This window comes from Neltuma alba, unplaced genomic scaffold, assembly GCF_004799145.2.
Source record: "Neltuma alba isolate B1F8T4 unplaced genomic scaffold, ASM479914v2 tig00012877_pilon, whole genome shotgun sequence".
In the NCBI taxonomy this organism is placed as follows: domain Eukaryota; kingdom Viridiplantae; phylum Streptophyta; class Magnoliopsida; order Fabales; family Fabaceae; genus Neltuma; species Neltuma alba.
Window position 1 is genome coordinate 17,888 of NW_021637254.1, and position 10,778 is coordinate 28,665.

The 10,778-nt window shown below is 40.5% G+C and overlaps 1 protein-coding gene and 1 pseudogene across 1 annotated transcript; both read left to right on the forward strand.

The window, feature by feature from the left end:
• The first annotated feature begins 3,526 nt into the window (after positions 1 to 3,526).
• LOC114732113 (uncharacterized) lies at positions 3,527 to 5,630 on the forward strand (annotated as a pseudogene).
• Positions 5,631 to 8,045: 2,415 nt separating this feature from the next.
• LOC114732116 (ferredoxin--NADP reductase, leaf isozyme 1, chloroplastic) lies at positions 8,046 to 10,778 on the forward strand. The gene is made up of 9 exons (XM_028919411.1): positions 8,046 to 8,274; positions 8,385 to 8,631; positions 8,713 to 8,846; positions 9,005 to 9,083; positions 9,169 to 9,260; positions 9,369 to 9,446; positions 9,837 to 9,899; positions 10,002 to 10,236; positions 10,403 to 10,778. The coding sequence occupies exons 1-9, from the start codon at positions 8,170 to 8,172 to the stop codon at positions 10,468 to 10,470; spliced, it is 1,101 nt and encodes a 366-aa protein (XP_028775244.1). The 5' UTR covers positions 8,046 to 8,169; the 3' UTR covers positions 10,471 to 10,778.

Genomic DNA, 10,778 nt, shown 5'->3' on the forward strand with positions numbered 1-10,778 from the left:
ACGTGATTAATTAGAATGCGGAGTACAGCGCTGCAAAAAGTTAGCGTTGGAGTACAAATGAATCCTCTTGTGGCCCTATGTTGATTCAAACCAAACTCATACCATACGTAATAAAAGTGCAACCGATCATTATATATAGAAAGCGAGTCGGATATTGATTATCATTAACAAAAGCCCCCAAAGTCGCGTTAAATCTAAAGACAGCTAATTAAAAGTAATGAGGCAAAAGTTTATGATGATATGTATGGAGAGTATTTGACAATATATATTACTGGGGTAGCGACAAGTCATATGCGGATGTGAAAATCAGAGAGTGAGGTGGGTGCTTGAATTGGACTGACAGTAATGGTACGCAGGTTTACATATATGGAAACAGAGGAGAGTCCAAAAGCAGGATGCTTCATTGACGTGCAGATCCAATCAACCCTTCGCCACAATTCCGCCTTCTGCCTCTTTCCCTGTGCCTCTCCACTCCTCAAGTACTTCACCTGCCTCTTCATCCCATCTAATGGGCCTTGCTCCCTATGTCATTTATCATTATCTTTACCCATCAATTTAATTTAATTAAAATTCGAGCACATTATTAATCACCTCTATTCTCTTTGCTCCTGTTGTCTGAGGGTATGATCCACAAGTTAAAAATCTTTATTATGTGTCCCCTCAGATATACTCTTCCGGTTTTAATTATAAGATTTTTTTTATAGCCTACAAACCTGATATTATAAATACAACCGGAAGTAATATATTGTATGAGAAAAGAGCCAGCATAATTTAATGAAGGTTGAATTCGGAAGGATAACAATGTTTTGTATATCGATATTGACTAATTACATTGATCTATACGACTTAGATTAGTTACAAAATATCTTTATGATAGATGGTAAACAGAACGAGTGTAACACACACACACACACGAGTCACCGAACTTGAGTCCTGCTGGGTGAGTTGGTGGGGGCCACTCTCATGGAAGGAAATCATCGAGTTATGACTTAGGAGGAAATCAAGAAAAGCAAATAAATAAGCATCAGTCTCTTCCCACTAAGAAAACAACCGCACACACCCACAACTAAATTGCCAGCTTGCAGCATCTTAGGCTCTCCCTTGTGGTGGTGATTACCATGTTACTGTATAATATTCATATATACTACTTTAAATTAAGGCCCCAAAATCTACTAAAGCTCTCCAATTATTGTCGGTTTGCTATTCTTTTATTCCGCCGCCAGCTGTTGTGTTGTCTATTATCATTGGCCCACATCCATCACTACTACTTCTCTGTGGTATTGTCTGAAAACCAATTCTTTACGTGGGAGGATATGAGATGCGAGCTGAGCCCAGCTAAGGAGCTTTCCAAACACATTGTAAGCAAAATTCCAGACTCTCCAGGTAAAAATAATAAATCATCGATGCTGAGTTATAATAAGTAATTAAGAATTAAAAATAAAAATAAAAAGATCGCGCTTTTGGACCAGATTTGGGAAAACGACTCCTCTTAACCCCGGATTAGCTGGCTCTGATCCTCCTTATTTGTTACTGGTTATTTCAACTTTCAGCCAACTTCTTCATATGTTATGCTCATTAGATTGGATTCATTGTTAATATCATCAGAACAAACTGTATCTTTGTTGATCTCAATACTTAATATTGTTAATGACAGCTTGCCAAATACTCCTCCGGTCCTAATTATAAGACCCAATTGACTTATTTGAGGAGATTAAGGAAGTAAGTTAAGTTGGTTATTTATAATAAATAAGTGTTGTTATTCCTAAAATATCCTTGCTAATTAAGTATATTGGCTAAAACTATCATTATTAGAAGGATTATCTTGGAAAAAAATGCATAAATATAAAAGAAAAATGGATTGGGTCTTATAATTAGGACCAAATAAAAAGTCAAATTGGGTCTTATAATAAGGACCGGAGGAAGTATTATTATTTCCAAGATGTGCAGTTCTAATTAATGTTAATAATATATTGACAGCTTCCCAAGGAAGTTTTGTTCTCGTTTCGTTTCCCCCGTGCTCATTCTTATTCGAGTTCCATACCAAATGACGTCTTAATGTTTTAATGTTAATAATATATAAGTAAATTAAATGTAAATTAAATCCAAACACTACTGTTGTGTTTGAATTAGAGAGTATTTAGATTCGAGTCAAATTCTTTGTTTGAGTAAGTAAAAATTCATGAATTTAGAGTCGACTAAATATCTTTTTCTGATACTCCTCCGGTCCTAATTATAAGACCCAATTGACTTATTTGAAGAGATTAAGGAAGTAAGTTAAGTTGGTTATTTATAATAAATAAGTGTTGTCATTCCTAAAATATCATTGCTAATTAAGTATATTGGCTAAAACTATCATTATTAGAAGGATTATCTTGGAAAAAAATGCATAACTATAAGAGACAAAATGGATTGGGTCTTATAATTAGGACCAAATAAAAAGTCAAATTGGGTCTTATAATAAGGACCGGAGGAGTACAACGGAAAGGTTGACCAAGTAAATTTTATTATTACAAGTTTTTACAATTTCAAATACTAACTCTCTGTCTCTGTTTGTACATCTAATAAAAGGTAATTGATTGACTTTGCTAGAATTATAGACATAAACAAGAAGCAGGCGCCGGGTATTTATAATTTTAGTTAGGAATATTTTGGGAAGGTAAAATATTCGTTAAATTCATCAGTTCTAATTTAAATTCAAATATTTAAATATTTTTAATTAATAAGTTTATGAACATGAATTTCAATGCAAAATTAATTATATACATCCCTAATATATATTTAATCTGAAAGTTGAACTAAATCAAACATATCATAATTTTACTTAAAAATTTGATTGAAATATTCTTTAATATTCAATCAAATAATCTGGTCTATTCAGAGCAGATTCAAATATGAAAATCTAACCTTTTTTGTTTTAGTTTGTCCTTGATGCTCCAAGGATTGTGGAAAAACAAGTTAATCTGGGGAGGGCTATGAATAGAGAATTTTAAACATGAGAACTAAGTCTTTCCATCCGTTCACAGTCTACAATATAAGCACACAAAGATCTAAAATACATAAGTAGACTTGGTTGCGTGAGTAATTATGAATGGAAACGAAAGGAGTGTCCATTGAAATCCTTGGACGTACGAATGGAAGGAAAAGCGATTCTACAGTGCAGAGGGGCAAACAGAAAAAGTGAAAAGCGACCCAGAATCGAGTCTTCACATTTCTACACAAATAAACATGCGTTGTTCGATTCAACAACTTTCAAAAGTCGTCAAATTTCAACAACGACCCAACAGGGCCAAGGCTAGCCACGAAGAAGGAAGCGCGTTTGACCTTGCAAATTCCGTCCACCGTGACAGATTCTTTCTGAAGCTGCAGCTAAGCGCCCAGACACTCAAGCCCCACCATCCCGTCCCATCCATCCTCTGATTCTCCCAATCCTTTTCTCTTCGTCCCATCATCCCCCTCCATCACCGCCAAATTTGAAGGCTGAGGGGGGCTTTCTTCCTTTCCTTCTTTATCCCATCGTTCCCTCAATCAAAAAATCAAAAACTTGGCAACCTGTTACCAGCCATGGCGGACTCTGTGAAGCAAATCTTAGCAAAACCCATCCAGCTAGCCGACCAAGTAATCAAATCTGCCGATGAGGCTAGCGCTTCCTTCAGGCACGAATGCGCGGAGCTCAAATACAAGTCTGAGAGACTCGCGGGGCTTCTCCGGCAGGCCGCGAGAGCCAGCTCCGATCTCTACGAACGTCCTACGCGGCGGATCATCGAAGAAACCGAACAGGTCCTCACCAAAGCCCACTCCTTGATTCTCAAATGCCGCGCCAATGGCCTGGTGAAGCGCGTGTTCACCATCATACCCGCCGCCGCTTTTCGCAAGATGTCTACCCACCTCGAGAACTCAATCGGAGACGTGTCGTGGCTCCTTCGTGTGTCCGCCCCGGCGGAGGATCGCGGCGACGAGTATCTGGGTCTTCCTCCGATCGCCGCGAACGAACCGAATCTGTATCTCATATGGGAGCAGGTGGCGACACTTTACACGGGTTCTCTGGAGGAGCGATCTGATGCGGCGGCTTCGCTGGTGTCACTTGCTAGGGACAACGATCGATACGGGAAGTTGATAATCGAGGAAGGTGGGGTCGGACCGTTGTTGAAATTGCTCAAAGAGGGTAAGATGGAAGGTCAGGAGAATGCTGCGAGAGCAATTGGGCTGCTGGGTCGTGACCCCGAGAGCGTAGAGCACCTGCTTCACGCCGGAATATGCTCTGTGTTTGCGAAAATCCTTAAAGATGGTCCCATGAAAGTGCAAATTGTGGTGGCCTGGGCTGTATCGGAGCTGGCGGCGAATTATCCCAAATGCCAAGATCTCTTTGTTCAGCACAATATAATCCGATTGCTCGTCAGCCATCTTGCATTCGAAACAGTTCAAGAACACAGCAAGTACGCCATTGATCGCATCAAACCCACATCAATCCACGCGCTTGTGATGGCAAGTAGTAATCCTAATTCTAATTTAAATAGCATCAATGCCAAAAAGTCCAACGAAGACGACGAGAATCAGATTCAGAGTCGGATAGCGCATCCGTTGGGTAATGGAACAGCTTCCCAGCTGCATAGAGTGATCACAAGTACTATGGCAATGAATGCTACTCCCAAGCCTAATGAAGGAAACGCAGGGAATCAGAACTCCCAAGCCAGTCAACCCAAGAGCAATGGTCAGAGTAACGGGAAGCAAAATCATCAACCGCATCATCAGCCAAGCTATTCACACTCGGGGATAAACATGAAGGGAAGGGAACTAGAGAGCCCCGAGACTAAGGCCAATATGAAAGCAATGGCAGCAAGAGCGCTGTGGCACCTAGCCAAGGGTAACTCACCCATTTGTCGTAGCATCACAGAATCAAGGGCTCTCCTGTGCTTTGCAGTACTCCTTGAGAAAGGACGTGAAGATGTGCAGTACAATTCTGCCATGGCAGTGATGGAGATTACGGCAGTGGCAGAGAAAGATGCTGATCTGAGAAGATCTGCGTTCAAGCCTAACTCTCCTGCATGCAAAGCAGTCGTCGATCAAGTGCTTAAAATCATAGAGAAGGCAGATTCAGACCTGTTGATTCCTTGCATGAAAGCCATTGGGAATTTAGCGAGGACATTCAGAGCAACGGAGACATGGATGATTGCTCCTTTAGTGCGACTTTTGGATGAAAGAGATGCAGAGGTATCAAGAGAGGCATGCATAGCCCTCACCAAATTTGCCTGCTCCGAGAACTACCTTCACCTGGATCACTCCAAGGCGATAATATGCGCCGGTGGGGCAAAACATTTGGTGCAACTTGTGTATTTGGAGAACAACATGTCGTCCAGATTTCAGCAGTAGTTTTGCTCTGCTACATTGCAATTCATGTCCCAGACAGTGAAGAACTCGCCGAGGCTGAGGTACTGGCGGTGCTGGAATGGACATACAAGCAATCCTCCTTGACGCAGGATGAAACAATCGAGGCGTTGTTGCAAGAAGCCAGGAGTAGGTTGGAGCTTTACCAGTCTAGAGGTTCCAGAGGATTCCATTGATCTCGTCAATACTCAAGTTTATTCTTGTCCCTGTAGAGGTTTTCATTCATTCGTTTCTTTTCTATCATTCTCGGGAGAGTGTATATACAGTCAAATGCATTCTTCAATTCTTCTTATGTATTTTCTACCGTCGTAACAGAATTTGTGCCAAATTTTAAAGAATCGCGTAGTTTTCAGTGTAATTAGTAGCGGTTTCTGTTTTGGTTACTCATTAGTGAGGATTTGTTATCACAAGGACAATGACTTTGAAGTAAGGCGATGATATCTATCCAAAACAAAATAGGGGTGCCTATTAATAGACATGGCACTTTGGGTACGTTTAGCAACTGCATCCTGTTGTGATAACTTGTGACACAAGGTTTTTTTTTGGGACGGGGGTGTCAAAAACCCAAGAGATTTGTTACCATTGATAAATCCTGACTAATAACAGATTTGACTAACTATGTCAGTATATTTGGAATTTGCCTGGCATAGAATATTGTAGCTTTGAGTATAAAAGTGTTGAACATGACACAACTCTTTTTGGAAGTGATGTGGAATTTGCTGGGACAGATTGTAGACCCACAACTGTTCTGCTCATCAATGACCCTACTCTTATGTTTTATCTCATATGTTGAAGACATTCCCCAAGGGGCGAATCATGAGTTATTGGTCTAAAAAAGATGAGTTGACGGCTCTGGCGTTTCAACTTTTCGTTTCTAAACTCTTGAATGATACTCTGCGCCGCGCCAGGGACAAAAGAGCGTTCAGAATGAATGTACAAATTCTGTTGGCGAGGGGTTTGGTTCTGGATTGTGGTCATCCCGAGCAAAGTTTTCTAATGCTTTTCAAAATAACCCGTTGTGCACCAGTAAATTGCCCGGGGTTGCTCCTTTTCAGGGGATGCTCAGCTCCGTTGTGCAGTACTATACTAGCGTCGCGATTGACTCCTCCTTTGAAAGTGGAACCAAGGGGTTAAGGACCCCGCATGTCAATGGTTTAGACTTTAGATAACCACTACCTCCGAGAAACTAGAACTCCATCATAGTAAAGCAGATTACTTTCCCAGGCTATATAGAATTGGAAATACATTTGCGATATATCTCTAACAGAGGCATGTCAATTTCAGTTCTCAAAATTCTGCTATAAAGCATCTTGGTGGCATGTTTTGATTCGCTTGGGAACTACGAATGCTGATGGAATATATCAAAAAGCTAGAGGCAAAATTAGGCGCAACAGCAACAAAATATTACAGACCTAAAATGATTTCATTGCTGTACTATCCATCCAAGGAAGACTATATATCCGTGTAACGGTGTTAATGGCGAGATAATGACTATCAATTCGCCGTTCTTGGCAAGCAAGGAGTAGTTTCAATTGTCTGACAAGTATTGATCGGCAAGACAGAAGGGTATATACGAAGGTTGGCCGTGATGTGGTTTATCAGACTCCAACACAAATTTTGGTAATTTTGCACCAATCATCTTCGTGGGGGTGAGTATTGGCCAAAAGCAATAATGAAGTCGAGAAAATAGAAAGCAGTAGCCGCTCCCACGTCTTTGAAGCCAAACAGCACCTCCAAGGCCCCAACACAGCCTGTGTTAATCTGTATTCATGATTGTTTCTGAAAGGAAATCAAACCGTTGACCACTTGTACGACTCCTTCCCCTCCCCCTCTACGCATATTCATTTAAAAAAAACTATTTTCAGGCAAAGCATGACAAAACAAGGAGCAGACTCGGTGAGATTGATTAACAAATGAACCAAAATTTAAACATGGATTTCACTTCGTTCAAACTTCAAAGCCCAGCCTTACATCCAATGCTCAAATTCTTGAGCCCAATCGATTGTGATTTTGGACCGGGCTTACTCCTTGTCGTCGTTCATACAACTCAATTTTCAGCACGAGGGAAGTCTCATAATTGCCACCAATTGTTAACCAACCCCCCCCCCCAAAAAAAGAGCTGTTACACGGGGCAATAGAATTTGATCTTTCAATGAAATTGTGGTGGGAATTTCATAAATAAGCAAAATATATAATTTCCTGTTCGGAAAAAATCACAAGTTCTGGCAGAAATGAAGAATGGATTGGCTTTCTTTATGTATTGCCCGAGCGTGGGAAGGAATCAAGATACCACTTGAAGCGTGAATCTAGTGGTACCTGTTGCCTGGAGAATCTGTTGATGAAAATGGCCCTCTCGATCACACTAATCACTGATATTTGGATATTTGGAATATGAGGATTGCATCCGTCCTCGATAACCCAATAAAACAGAGAATACTGTTGGCCCAAAAAGAGATATTGTGAAGAGAATACTGAGAAATTCGGGTCTACCAGGGTAAATTTCCATCTCAAATCCGAAAAAAGAAAAAAGAAAATCACGCAGGCAGTTGCCCTTGAAGAGTCGAGAGTCACATACATCGCTCTACAGTCGACACCTTATCCTCACATGAACCACTGCATTCCCTTCCAAATCTCATCCACCCAATCTTATAATCCTCTGATCGCAACTGCAATCAGACAAACACTGCTCCCTCTCTTCTCTTCTCCCTCGTTTTACATATTTCACCAGGTCAGCTAAATATCATCTCTTTCATTTATCAAATTCTTCTCACCCTCCCTCTCCAAAGCATGGCTTCTGGGGTAACTGCTTCGCTCTCCTTTCCATCGTCCAAGTCCGCCTCTCTTTCCACCAGAACCTCCATTGTCTCCCCTGACAGACTAGTATTCAAGAGGGTATCCATATTATACATGTTTCAGCGATCATCTAATTCTAGCACTGCATTTGTTTTCCCCGTAATTATGGGATGATTACGAATCTAACCGTGTGCGTTGTGCTTTCTCAGGTTGCATTCCAGTACAGGGATGTGTATAGCAGTAGGAAAGTAGTTTCTATCAGAGCCCAAGTGACCACCACAGAGACAGAGGCGCCTGCTGCTAAGGTAGAGAAGGAATCGAAGAAACAGGAAGAAGGAGTGGTGGTGAACAAGTTCAAACCCAAGAATCCTTACACTGGGAGATGCTTGCTCAACACTAAGATCACTGGGGATGATGCTCCTGGAGAGACATGGCACATGGTCTTCAGCACCGAGGGTTCTGCTCTTCTCCTTACTCATTCCTATTATTAATCCACTAAGCTCACGCTCATGTTGTCTGTGTATAATTCCGTCTCAGGAGAGGTTCCATACAGAGAAGGACAGTCAATCGGAGTCATACCAGATGGCATTGACAAGAATGGCAAGCCTCACAAGCTTAGGTTGTATTCCATTGCCAGCAGTGCCCTTGGTGACTTTGGTGACTCCAAAACTGTGAGTTCTGAATTTCGCCTTAGGCAAAATCATGTTATTTTTCGTCCTGTTGTTGTTGTGTTTAAGATTTCACTGTGACTTTACATTCCCACAATTTATTTATTGCCTATGTGACGCTTCAAATTCATTAATTTAATGTGTGATATCGTTTCATACAGGTTTCTCTGTGTGTGAAACGGCTTGTATACACTAATGAAAATGGAGAACTCGTCAAAGGGGTGTGCTCAAATTTCTTGTGTAAGTATGGAATAGTTCTAGTACTTATGCAGCTTAGAAGGAATTTTAGCTATAATGTCTGGTCTCAAAAAGATTTCTGTGATAGGTGATCTGAAGCCTGGAGCTGAAGTGAAGATCACTGGCCCTGTTGGGAAAGAAATGCTTATGCCTAAAGATCCTAATGCCACTATCGTAATGGTATCTCGTCTCATGATTTACTTCAGAAAAGAATAGGACGCGTTTGAATTTTTTGTGCGGTTATGGTTGTTTTGATTTTTGTTGTGACTAAAGAAACTTTCTTTGTAGTTGGCAACTGGAACTGGAATTGCCCCATTCCGTTCATTTTTATGGAAAATGTTCTTCGAGAAGCATGATGATTACAAAGTAAGTGTACCAAAGAAAGAGTAATACATCCTTTTTGAATTAGGCGCGTTTCATATCATTCCATTATAGCAGTTTTGTGTAGTTGTATCCTTTGCTACAATAACTAGGCAACGATAACGTCAATTCAAGTGATTTTGCAAAGACTACTGCTAGAGATTCATTTGATCCGTCCTTGCAGAATCAATATGGAATTGTCTGTTTAGTATTCACTGTAATTATGATAAATGATATTTCTCATGGCTGTTAAGACAATAGTTGGTAAAGCAAATGAGATCACCAGAAGGAAGACAAAATGAATTCTACATTAGAAATTAAATTAACTTTAGTATATTAGGTGAATTGTCCAAGTGACTTCCTTTTATCCTAACTGAGTTTGGCACATATTTGTAGTTCAATGGCTTGGCATGGCTCTTTTTGGGTGTCCCTACAAGCAGCTCACTGCTTTACAAGGAGGTGATACTATGAAAACCTTCCCTCTTATGCTCTCAGGAATGGAGGGGACTGATAAGATTTTCCCACTCACTGATCTCATAAAATGCTGTCTGCGTGGGACAGGAATTTGAGAAGATGAAGGAGAAAGCTCCTGACAACTTCAGGCTTGACTTTGCTGTGAGCAGAGAGCAAACAAATGAGAAAGGAGAGAAGATGTACATCCAGACCAGAATGGCTCAATATGCAGAAGAGTTATGGGAATTGCTCAAGAAAGACAATACTTTCGTCTATATGTGTGGGTTGAAGGGAATGGAAAAGGGAATTGATGACATCATGGTCTCCTTGGCTGCTAGAGATGGTAAGAAACAATTTCCTTCATTCAAATTAAACTGCCAATTTGGCCTTTGCCTAATTTGAGAGGCACAAAATACTTGAAACCCTGCCTGGTACCTACTAAGGCCACCTGCTACTTGACAATTGGACAGAAACTTTGCTGATCGAGTTGTGCTTGTTATAATGTGCAGGTATTGACTGGACTGAGTACAAGAGGCAGTTGAAGAAAGCAGAGCAATGGAACGTGGAAGTCTATTAATTTCTCTGTTCAGTAAGAGATCTGTGGTCGTATTTGTGAAGCGGTCATTCTATCATTTCTCCTGCATTCTGTAGATAAATGAGGCCTCTGTGATTTTTCTTCCATGATATTCTGACTTCCTATAGTGGATCAACCTCATTGCAATACATGGAGTAATACTTTTTTTAGGACTCTATGCAAAATCTAGATGAAGCCAGCTTCCTTTACCAAACATTAATCAAGTTAATATATCATATTCCACTGAAGTTGAACTTGTTGTGTAAATTTAATGGGAAATTTGTCAAGTGCGAAACTTCCTTTTTCTTGAA

Coding starts and splice junctions, on each gene's coding strand:
- LOC114732116 (XM_028919411.1), top strand. CDS start 8,170: ATGGCTTCTGGGGTAACTGCTTCGCTCTCCTTTCCATCGTCCAAGTCC. Junction 8,632..8,712: donor CATGGTCTTCAGCACCGAGG/GTTCTGCTCTTC, acceptor ATTCCGTCTCAG/GAGAGGTTCCATACAGAGAA. Junction 9,447..9,836: donor AGAAGCATGATGATTACAAA/GTAAGTGTACCA, acceptor ACATATTTGTAG/TTCAATGGCTTGGCATGGCT.